We start from the raw sequence: 10,526 nt of genomic DNA on the forward strand, positions 1-10,526 counted from the left end.
GACATGAACACCCATCTTGCCGGTCACTATGGGTGAAAAAAGGAAAAGGGGGAAGAAGAGGAAAAAGAAAAGGAAAAATTAAAAATATTATTAAAAGTTGTCAACATCATTATCAGCCAAACAATCAACACCTGTCAAGGTCCATGTTAGCATTAGCTAGCTAAAACTGACTGTATAGGCTAACTTGATGTAATTTCAAAAGGTTTAGAATTAAATTATGAAAAAAATTAGGATCGAAATAGCACAATTATAATAGGATTAGGATTTTTTTGGTAATTCTCCCGTCAAATGCCTACCATTAAGAACTCTTTCCACGAATTTTGTGTGTCGAATGCGTACCGGATGAACTCTTTCACGGTCCTACATAGCTTCTATAAAAGCACTTTTGTGTGAGGTTGTTCAGTATATAACTTAAGCTGCTCCATATCATGCATATCACTTCAGTCATTCCTTCGCGACTTAGTACCCGATTTATGCTCATGAAATGGCACAGTTGCATCTGATTTGTGTACAACGCATTTGTTCTCATCTTCTTTTGGTTGCCCACCTCGTATCGTGCTTTGTTGTCATCATTTTTCCTACCACTAACAATACAGACAGACTTACATTACTTGCATTCAAGGCTGAAATAACTAGCAACCCTCTTAGGTTGCATAACTTGCGGAACAACAGCACCGACTTTTGTCAATGGTATGGGGTTACATGTGGTCATCGACACCACAGAGTCACTGTGCTGAACCTCCATTCTCAAAGACTCTTGAGACCCATCTCACCTCACATCGGAACCGTAGCTTCTTGAGAGGATTGTGCCTACAAAACAAATAGCTTCAGCCCTAAAATCCATTCCCAAATTGGTCGGCTGTATCAGCTCCAAATCTTGGATTTACCCTACAATTCACCTTGTCTTATCTTCAATGGGTCAGCCTTTCTATGAACCAATTAATTGGCAGAATCCCTTCATCCATAGGCAATTTATCATCTGTGGCGTGGCTGTACTGTGCCCTAAATGGTTTGAGTAGGATTATTCCCCAATCTCTAGGTTGGCTAACCAACCTAGAAGAGCTCTCCTTGGCAATCAATGGGCTTTCAGGTACCATTCCACCTTCTGTCTTCAACTTGTCTTCGCTGACTATAATTGATGTACAAACGAACCAAATCCACGGCATGATATAGGATTCCCGAACCTTCAAGCATTTAGCATTGTTGCTAAGCAGTTCACCGGATCAATTCCTTCATCGATATCCAATTCCACAAATCTAGTGTTCCAACTTTCAGACAATAATCTCTTCAGGAAAGTCCCTTCATTGGCAAATCTCCGCAAACTTCAAAGGGTTGCTTGTAAAAAGTATATCGTATGGACTCGCTTGCTCTGTGGAGGAGCCTAGAAGACGCATGAGCATTGATAAAGTTGTAACCCAGCTGCACCTGATCAAGAAGAAACTTTTTGCAGCTTCTTTACTTGGATAGGTGAGCCACGTTTAGATGACATCTAAAGTAGCATGTTCATTTCCTATAATGACTCTCCAGTGCTATTTGCAAATGAAAAAAAAGGAGAGGACAGATGTCTGACTTTCCTAATTTCCCTGTGAATCCAAAAGAGTATCGTCCCGATAATTTTACTTTAAGCCATCGATTCACGCTTTTTAACATTTTTTTTTTGTCAGAACAACATTTCAGAAAAATTAATGGGATAAAAAGCCAAATTTATGAGCCAAATTGACCTATAATTACGGATTCGATAAGTGCCCATCTGAGCTCCACAAGGCTCTGCTCTCCATATGGCTCCATTACTATTAGGGGGTCATCTAACGTTGTTGATTGAATCTGGTTTGTAAGTCTACCAGAAAAAATAATGATACTTGAAAAGTTTTATTGCAACTCGTTAAGGTCTATCCGCACCTCATAAAAACTAAGTTGCAATGGGTTTTATATAAATGTGGCGTCCCTCCAATTAACAATCCTGATATTTGAGATGAATCTTCAAACATCACATTTAAGCCAAAAAGTCCTTTTAGTCCTGACCACAAAGCAATGGTTTGCATCATAGTTTGACTGCTAAAGCTTGAAGTTTTAGGATTTGATTTGTCTTGTTGCCAACCGCTTTTATATAATTGTTGTCTTGTCCGCATTTCCGTCCTTCAAAGTCAGTGAACTAGCCCATTATGCAGAGGCGATCGAAACGTCATTATGCAGCTTTTTCTTGAGGACTTACTGACCATGTTATGTTTGTAAGGGATTCCCGCTCAACATGGTCAGTAAGTAAGGATGTTACAATGAAGCAGCAAGTTATTTGGTTGGGCAGCCGATCTCCGTTTTTCATTATTTTCCTTCCTTTTCTTTCACCTCGTTATTATATTAATGCAAATTCCTCTACAGCGATTTGTCATTACAGTTTAGTATCACATTACTAGGCTAGTTAGTAGTTAAAACTTACATGTATCTGATGTTCTGGCTGCTTCTTCTCCTGTTCCTACTCAACCATCTAACTCAATCTTGTACTCTTGTCCGCAGGCGCACTTCACAAGCTGTGATATTCCCTGTTAAAAGCAGATAAACAGATGATTCCGGCAATATGCATGAATAAGGGTACTAAGAAAATTTCCAAACAGTAGGGTCTGTAACATAATTATTCGTTTGAGTTGAGAAAGCTTATGGGAAAGAACAGTAAATTTCAGAGAAAACTAGACACTATAGAAGAACAATCTCCTAGCTCTGGAAGATAACAGAAGTTGGAAGTAGAGTGAAACCGATCCTGTTTTATGAGCACACTCCCCAGTTAACAGCACATTGTTCAGATACGATATTGTTAACACCCATTTCACTCTTCTTTTTTTTTTTTTTTTTAATGAAAATCACAGTTTTAAAATAATTTTACCTTCAGTTTCTCGATTTGATTCTGCAGAGACTGCTGGAACTCGGTCTCCCCAACAATATCTGCCAAAAGAGCTTTTTGTTCCTTTTCTAAAGTCTTATAATCCATTGCCCTGAGCTCTTCCTGCATCGTACCACAGCAAACAAAGATTCCAAGTCTTAACTACAACCAAGTACAATCAATACAAAGTCCTGGAAATGTACATTTTAGAACCAAGTTCAGCAGACAAGCCAAACCATGTTAATAGAACTTTAAGTTACCTATATCTGTAACGATTTGGCCCATTAAAACCAAATGCAGACATTCTACATAGGTATTGCATGAACTACAAGTATCATGGTGATCAAGTATGATGCGTACTTGACAAAACCCTATTGCCTTGATACTCACCTGGAACTCATTTGACCGGCTTTTCATTTGCTCAATTCGCTGCTTCATCTGCAATAATAGGCGTTGCACTAGCACCATTAGCATTCATGAAGAAGTGGTGATGAGCTGCAAATCGAGTATATTACCTCCTAATGTTTAGTTGCCTCTTAACAACTTCGCTTCTAGTGATTAAAAATCAGACATCACACTCGTGCCAAAAGACGAAATTAATGCATAAAGATGGAAGCATAATTATCAAATCAAAAGGCGAAATTAACAGATAAAGATGGAAGCATAAGTACCAAATCAAAGCTAAAACCCCCCTAGAGGTCTCAGTTTAGTCGATTGGGCATGTAATTTGAATCAAGCTGCTCCATGGCAGTTTTCTGCTAGATTATCAAATTGAAATGGAACATGCATCATTCAGGACCATGAGTTGGCATACCCTATTTTATAGCACTTATCTCCCAAGATGAGCATTGCAGTGCATATTATCACATATCCGCTCTAAGCTTTGACAATTAGTGAAAATCATTTTAATCAAAGAAGTGAAATCAACACATCATGAAATTTAGATATGGACTTAACTGCAGAAATCTCTGCAGCTAGCTTAGCTTTTGTTCTTTTGATCTCGTCAAGTTTTGCTGTTGCAGAATCCACACTGAAGATCAGTTCCTTGGTTGCTTCATTGTTCTGTCAGTTCAAGCATTAAATTTAAGTAACTACTCTGCTCAATGAACATAGTTCTTTTGTTTTCAGTTCTTGGTCTGTAAGTACCACATTGTCAGTAAGCAGGTGATTGGAAAGTTTGCCTCTTGCTGCAAGGGTATCAGCATTAGCTATCAAAAGTAAACTGCAATGTAAGTTTTTGTATCTGCTTGCTGGCGCTTACATGTATGTGATAAGTTTTCCTGGTGTACATCCTGCCTTAAGTTGAAACATCAGATTGCAATGACCAAATGAAGCAACAAACAGCCCAACAACACTAAAGACTAGACTAGTAATATGGCTGTCATGATGGACACGATTGAGTTACTGACTACCTCTGCTTTACTAGGTACATCGACAGTGCTCCAGCAAAAAATAAGGAAAGGTTGACAGAGACTCAGCAGTTATTAAAGGGAATTGATGACCTTATCTCAATGATATATCTGTCAAACTAAATTCATACCAATGGAAAGAAAAATGAGACCATTCTTGTTTTAAGTGTATGGCCAAATGATGATCTATGCTGAAGAAATAGGTGTCATGCTGTTAAAAAGCACAAGATCATGATGACATAAAAATAGAAACTCTAAAGAAGATTTCATGTATGCCTTCACTGGCCTATAGTTCAAACTTGAAAAGGCTAAATACCCATACCTCCAGCTGCAACCTTTTCTTCATCGAATGTTTCCTTGACCTGCCAATATTTGGGTTAGCAAAGCACTGCTATGATCTAATTAGCTTATCACTAACCATTTGGCTGCAAGTAATAGCCAAGCCAGACATAAGAGAATTCAAGGTGGTTAACAAATTCTTTCCTAGAGGGGAACCATAATATAATTAATATTAGAGTTCCCTTTATTAATTCAGCCTTCAGTTCACAAAATAAAAAAAAGTTCAGCCTTTTGAAGATTAATATTGAGGATCTACAAGAGGGAAAAAAGTGACTGAAGCAATAGAAACCAAGATGTTTGTATGTATTTGTGAGCATGTGAATTAAAAGTACATATATGGTGGGAGCACAACAAAGGATGATCCTCCTTGATCAAATTTAAAATCTGAAGGTAACAGCAAGTCCAAGAGTCGAATAAACAAAAAGGACTACCAAGTCACACACTCACTGTGTCTGGGCTTGGTTTGCGACGGTTGAGCCATCCCTAAAAGAACAGGATAAAAAGACAGTCAACTTGGCGACATTCTAAAGTTGAGAGGTCAAAACTTGAGAAATCTTACTTGTAGTTGCTGGAGTTTGACATCTATATCCTCGGCAACCTTGGCATAGTAAATGCTGAAAGTCCAAGGAATTCAGTGAAGAGTTGAAGAACACCATCTCTTTGAGTTCGAGGACATGAAAAAATTAGATACTTGAGAACAGGCCAGTAACCTTTTCTCAACTAGTTTGGCCGATAAGCTTACTCTTTCTTGGTGGACTAGCTCCAGAGTCTGCACAGAAATCCAACAAATATTCATGGTAAGATAAAATTGCCCCAAGTTTTCTTTATTAAGCATAACTAATCATGTGGAAAGCCTCACACTCCAGCATGTATATCATCGTCCACCATTTCAGATCCAACTTCATTTCCTTAATTAAAAGTAATAAACACAAGGTTGCATGGTACAGAAATCTAACACAATTGACTTTAAAAGTGTCAAAATCAAAATTACATATGCTCTGCCAGACTTACATGGACAAACTTGAAAATCAACAGAGAAATGATTGAAAAATTACCTATCTCCACACATTTGGATAATTCCTATTCGAGTATTAGCTGCTTCGACAGCCAAGTATCAAAGCAAATAGCACTTTAGCACATGAAATTTGTCTCCAGGGAAACTCTGAAAAGGCTCCAGGAAAAAGATATTTATGCATTTCATTGCTGGTCTTTTTGCCTTTTAGGATATCCACTTATATCAGATAAACATCTATGTCTGGTAAATTGAAAGGCAAATTTGAAACGTTCCCAATTTCCTCTCCATCCTCACTTTCTGCTACTGATCCAAATCTAAAATCCATGTTGACATTAGAGTTCAGCTCGACGTTCAAAGCTATCTACTAGCCATACAAAGCAGCCCGACTGTAATCTTGAAACTATTCTCTGTAAGCTATATATCAACCTGTGGTGATACATTAGTTTCTAATACAATGTCTTAACTCTTCAGAATTATTTTGAGATGTATGATCGTCTCCATTCCCACAACATATTACAGTGCTTTTATGCACTAACCTGATTATCAGAAAAGACATTATACAAAAAATAAAAGCTGCAAACAATAGAGTTCAATGCTTCTCTTTATCTGGTATCTTTCTATCTCGGAGTGGATTAAGGCATGAACCTTAAGTCATGGATTTTCTTCAAGATATCACAAAGCTAGCAGCTTGAACAAATTATTCACATCAATACAAGCGAAAGAACAATCAACTAATAGAGAGACATATATTTGAGGAAGGATGCAGCATACTACTTCTGCTGAATCGGATGCTTAGTTGAGTTTCGACGTTATAAAGGTGCAAAAGATTTTTTCAGGTTCCACACATTTCAGTATAAGATTTATCTCTGGAGTTAATGAGTAAGGGAAGTAGAATAGTATCTTATCACAGGATCACCATGAAGGACAGATATTACAGTTCAGCATATTGGATATAAGGCTGAAGATCACTTCCTTCTTCAGAACCCAACAGGTGATCACGTTCTTCTTTTTCTGTCTTTTGGTGAAGTTCATCTGATGCGTCATTATTAATTAAATTACACATTTAAATAAGGAGGAGCTCTACCTGTGTCAGTGTGCGACAATCAGATTCCAAAGAAGTGACCTTTCTTTGTTTGTCCAATATCTGAGAGCATAGTTGACCTTTTGCAGTCATCATCTGCTCTGTTTCTTCTTTAAGTTTCTGAATTTCGGATTTTGCTGGACAAACAACGTTTTTAAAAAAGAAGAGGAAGTTAAGTACTCTAAGAAAAGGAAAAGATTGTTTGCTTTTAACAATTCTATACAGTAGCTTGCACAACAAAATTACCCGAAAGCAATCACGATTGAAACACGAGAATCAAAAGATTTTGGCCAAACTAACAATAACTAGCATGAATTGATTGGGTAAATACTTTCCAGGAAATATAGAAGAAGAGTAAAGTTTAAATTCGAGTAGTTACTGCAATTATCACACACGAGGTGAAGAAGAATCATGCAGCTCTCAAATCCATACAACAAGCAGATGAAGTATTCTCACAAAGGTTACCTCACACCCTAGAACAAGGTCCACATATCCCATCAACTGACAGGGACGGAGAATAAACACTGACTTAGGGTTGGAAAGATGCTCTCTGAAACAGCCAGAAATGTCAACTATGCACATCAAACATTGGGTTTGCTTGTGTACAAATAGACCTAGCAAGCATGCGCCTCTTTGATTAATGTCATTCAGCTACAAGTCCGCTAATAAAGCATCGCCATGATTCAACTTAACATCATCTTCATCCTTTATGTAAATTCAAAATCATAATCAACAATAATTTGATAGAAGACTGACATTTAGTGTAATTAGTAATAGCCAGGAACGACTCATAGTGAGAGTTAAAATAATGTAAGCTTAACTAAAAATGAAATATTCACTCATGAAAAGCTTTGCATGAATATTCTGGCTTGAATTTAAATATCCAACGCTAATATAACCAATGAGTTTAGTGAATCCATTATATACTAGACTGAACTCTTGCAGAAACTTATTGCTGTTTTTAGTATGTAATCCACAGGAAGATAAGCACCAGTAAAAACAGTTGTAATCTATAACCGACTGTATTATTAAGAAAGATCATAGTCATTGGTGGATCCATTAGGAAACAGGAAAGATACCGTAAGCAAAGCTAAACATTCACCTGGAAGACAATCAGATGGGTAATACATATGTTCACAGATACATCTAATCACGTGCTCATCTGTGTAGAGAAGAAGTAGTGAAAGAGAGAGAGAGAAACCGAACCAGAAGTGAGGTCGCTTTCCAGAGATTGAATGGTAGTAATCTGCATCTGCTCTTCGACCGAGATCTTGGCCGCCTGATCCTCCACATCTTTCAATTCACAATTGCCAGTCAGCAACATTTTTCACAGAGGCGTACATGTTTTACTTTGAGAGAATGACAGGTAGAGATGTTGTACCGTTCATTTGAGATCGCAGAGTCTTCATGTACTGCAAGTATTCCTCCATCTTCAATCTGGACATACACATTCATGTCACTTGCCACGCCATGTACAAAAGCAGAAAGTCATCAAACAATGGTCCTTTTCCCTAAAAACTTCTGAGCGGCAATACTGCGTTGTGAAACTCAAATCCAGTGAAAGCAAGAGCTTAAATTCCCGATTATGAAGTAGCATCTCCAACTCCTTCGTCAACGGAGCCCTGAGCTAAGACAGACCGAGTAAGAACTGGACATTCATTAAAGCCCTCCGTATTAGGCGACATTGACAAGGAGAAGCTCTAGTGCAGCGACGAACGCAACCACTAATCACGCAACAAGATCACAGGAACGCGTCCCTCGGCCGTAACCGCTAGATGACCGAACGAAGCGCGCTCGAGTCCTCGAAAGAGGCGGAGCTAAGTACAGAGACGCGCTAGCGATGGAGGTGACACGAGCTCGTGATGGTGGCGGCCGCGAGCTCGACGTCGCCGACGATCGCGCTGAATCGGCGCCGGCGACGGTGTCGTGAGCTCGTGATCGCGGCGATCCCTAGACGACGAAGAGCTAGAGACGCACCTGACGAGAGAGAGAGAGAGAGAGAGACGACCGAGCGGTTTGGCTTCGGTGACACGGCGATCGGAGTGGGGGAGAGAGAGAGAGAGAGAGAGAGAGGTGGAGGCGAGTGGGGAGTGGAGCTGGAGCGGACGATGGGAGGATCGGACGTCAGGAACTTGATTAACGTTGGGCGCCAAAGAGCCGCCGATTTCCAACCCGCCTGAACGGAAAGCAGGAAAAAATTTGATTTTTTTTTAAAGGAATGAAACGACGTTAATACCCTTTAGTAAGGATGCGAATGGTAACACTTCTTGACCGGGGAAGAGTTTTTTTTTCAGAAATGTTTCTTTTCTATTTCTATTATGGGGAACAATTTCTGTGTAAAAAACCACTGGGATTCGCCCTAATGGAGCCTTCCAACATAGAAGGGGGAGGTGAGAGGTTCAAATCCCCACCTTCTCAAGGGGATGGGATGGGACGCGTAAGCGTAAGTTTCAGGAGTAGGTTTCGACTCCCACGCCCTGCAAGAGGTAAGGCAAAAGTTTGAGAGTGAGTGTAGAGTAGGAATATAGTATGACGACATAAAAAAAAAATTATGTAAAAAAACTTGTTTGATAACTATACAAAATTTTTACTGTAAAAATAGAAAAATAATAAAAATGGGTTTGGTAAAAAATAGTTTCTTTTTTATATTTATTTTTATTTTATTTTTGTCGGCTGATCGCCATTATTCGCCGCCACTCGCTCGCCGCATGTCTCGCCGCCGCCCAGCCCATCGGCCGCCCCCTCTGCGACCGCTAGCCGGCGGTCGTCGGCAGCCAATGGGCTGGGCAGCGGCCGGTGCGACGTGCAGCAATGGCGGTGGCAACGGACGGCGGCGGCGGCCGGCAAACAAAGGCGGCGGCCGGCAAACAAAGGCGGCGGCGGCAGCCGTCCATCAAAGGTAGCAGCGGCATCGATCGGTAGCGGTGACGATCGGCGGTGGTGACGGCCAACCATCGGAGGCGGCGACGACCAGCGGCGGCAGCCAGCCACCGGTGGTGGTGGCAACGACCGGTGGCAGCGAGAGGCGGTGGTCAGTGGCGGCAGCAAGAGATGAATAAAAGAAAAAAAATTCACTTATTTCTAAAACTTATTCCCGAGAACAAAAATCAACTTTTTTTTACTTTTCATTTCTATTCCAAAACCATTCTCGGGCTAACTTTTTGTTCTCGGAACAAAAAACTAACTTGCTGTTATCAAACGGGTTTCTATTTTTTTTTTTGTTCCGAGGAAGAAAAGAATAGAAATTTTTGGGTTGGGGAATGTTACCATGCACGGTCTAAATTAATGTGCCCGGCCTCTTTTTTTTAACGGTAACTTGCGTGGTCAATTATTCACTTTACTTTGATCCTATGGGTCCTCTTCCTCAGGAATTAAAACTGGTGGAAAGAAACGATCGGTATCGACGATGCCCAAGTGACTATAAGAATTTTATATCTATGATAACATATGTAGTTTGAGTCATGAAAACTGCTCATTTTGAACAATTCTCTTTCACCACTACCTCCTCATCGTAATCCTAGTGGGAGCAAAGCTTTTTTTTTTTTTTTGGGTACAATGAAGGAGGCGAAGGTCCAAAAAATAAAGAGACAGACTACGAAATTTTGATGTATCTTGGAAAGAGGCAACTTCTAAAAATTTTGACGATTGGTCTTCCATGACTAGTAGATTTCTTAGTAGAATGCGTCCTTCCTGCGGCCGTGATATCAACACATTGATTTGCTCGTTTGATTATGTGCTCCATCCATTATTGAGGAAAGCTCTTGAGGAGAGTCCTTGAATTTAAGCTCTGTAATAGATTTGGAGTTAAAC

At 39.8% G+C, this 10,526-nt stretch overlaps 1 protein-coding gene across 6 annotated transcripts; it reads right to left on the reverse strand.

The window, feature by feature from the left end:
* Nucleotides 1-297: 297 nt before the first annotated feature.
* On the reverse strand, nt 298-8,868 carry LOC104450736 (myosin heavy chain, clone 203). Of its 6 annotated transcripts, XR_005552199.1 has the most exons (14): nt 8,098-8,684; nt 7,923-8,009; nt 6,720-6,853; nt 5,331-5,389; nt 5,180-5,234; nt 5,068-5,103; nt 4,604-4,643; nt 4,019-4,080; nt 3,830-3,934; nt 3,263-3,310; nt 2,876-2,995; nt 2,435-2,537; nt 900-1,425; nt 299-810 (listed from the first exon to the last, which is right to left on the reverse strand). XR_005552199.1 is itself a non-coding variant. In XM_039315617.1 (13 exons), exons 1-12 carry the CDS (start codon nt 8,165-8,167, stop codon nt 2,475-2,477), a joined length of 879 nt encoding a protein of 292 aa, XP_039171551.1. In that variant the 5' UTR covers nt 8,168-8,684; the 3' UTR covers nt 298-1,425; nt 2,435-2,474. The 6 variants fall into 6 exon arrangements, 5 of the variants coding, with proteins under 5 accessions (XP_039171551.1, XP_039171553.1, XP_039171550.1 ...); XM_039315617.1 differs by having other exon boundaries at nt 298-1,425; XM_039315619.1 differs by lacking the exons at nt 299-810; nt 900-1,425 and adding an exon at nt 8,694-8,868 and having other exon boundaries at nt 2,295-2,537; nt 8,098-8,153.
* Between the last annotated feature and the right edge of the window lie 1,658 nt (nt 8,869-10,526).

Source organism: Eucalyptus grandis, chromosome 6 (genome assembly GCF_016545825.1).
Source record: "Eucalyptus grandis isolate ANBG69807.140 chromosome 6, ASM1654582v1, whole genome shotgun sequence".
Classification (NCBI taxonomy): domain Eukaryota; kingdom Viridiplantae; phylum Streptophyta; class Magnoliopsida; order Myrtales; family Myrtaceae; genus Eucalyptus; species Eucalyptus grandis.

What these genes read in the sequence shown, in the direction of transcription:
- LOC104450736 (XM_039315617.1), bottom strand. Translation starts at nt 8,167, where the DNA reads ATGTGTATGTCCAGATTGAAGATGGAGGAATACTTGCAGTACATGAAG. An exon ending in GGAAAGCGACCTCACTTCTG is followed by an intron (nt 6,854 to 7,922) that starts GTTCGGTTTCTC and finishes TTGTTTGTCCAG; the next exon opens with CAAAATCCGAAATTCAGAAA. An exon ending in GCAAACCAAGCCCAGACACA is followed by an intron (nt 4,644 to 5,067) that starts GTGAGTGTGTGA and finishes AAATATTGGCAG; the next exon opens with GTCAAGGAAACATTCGATGA.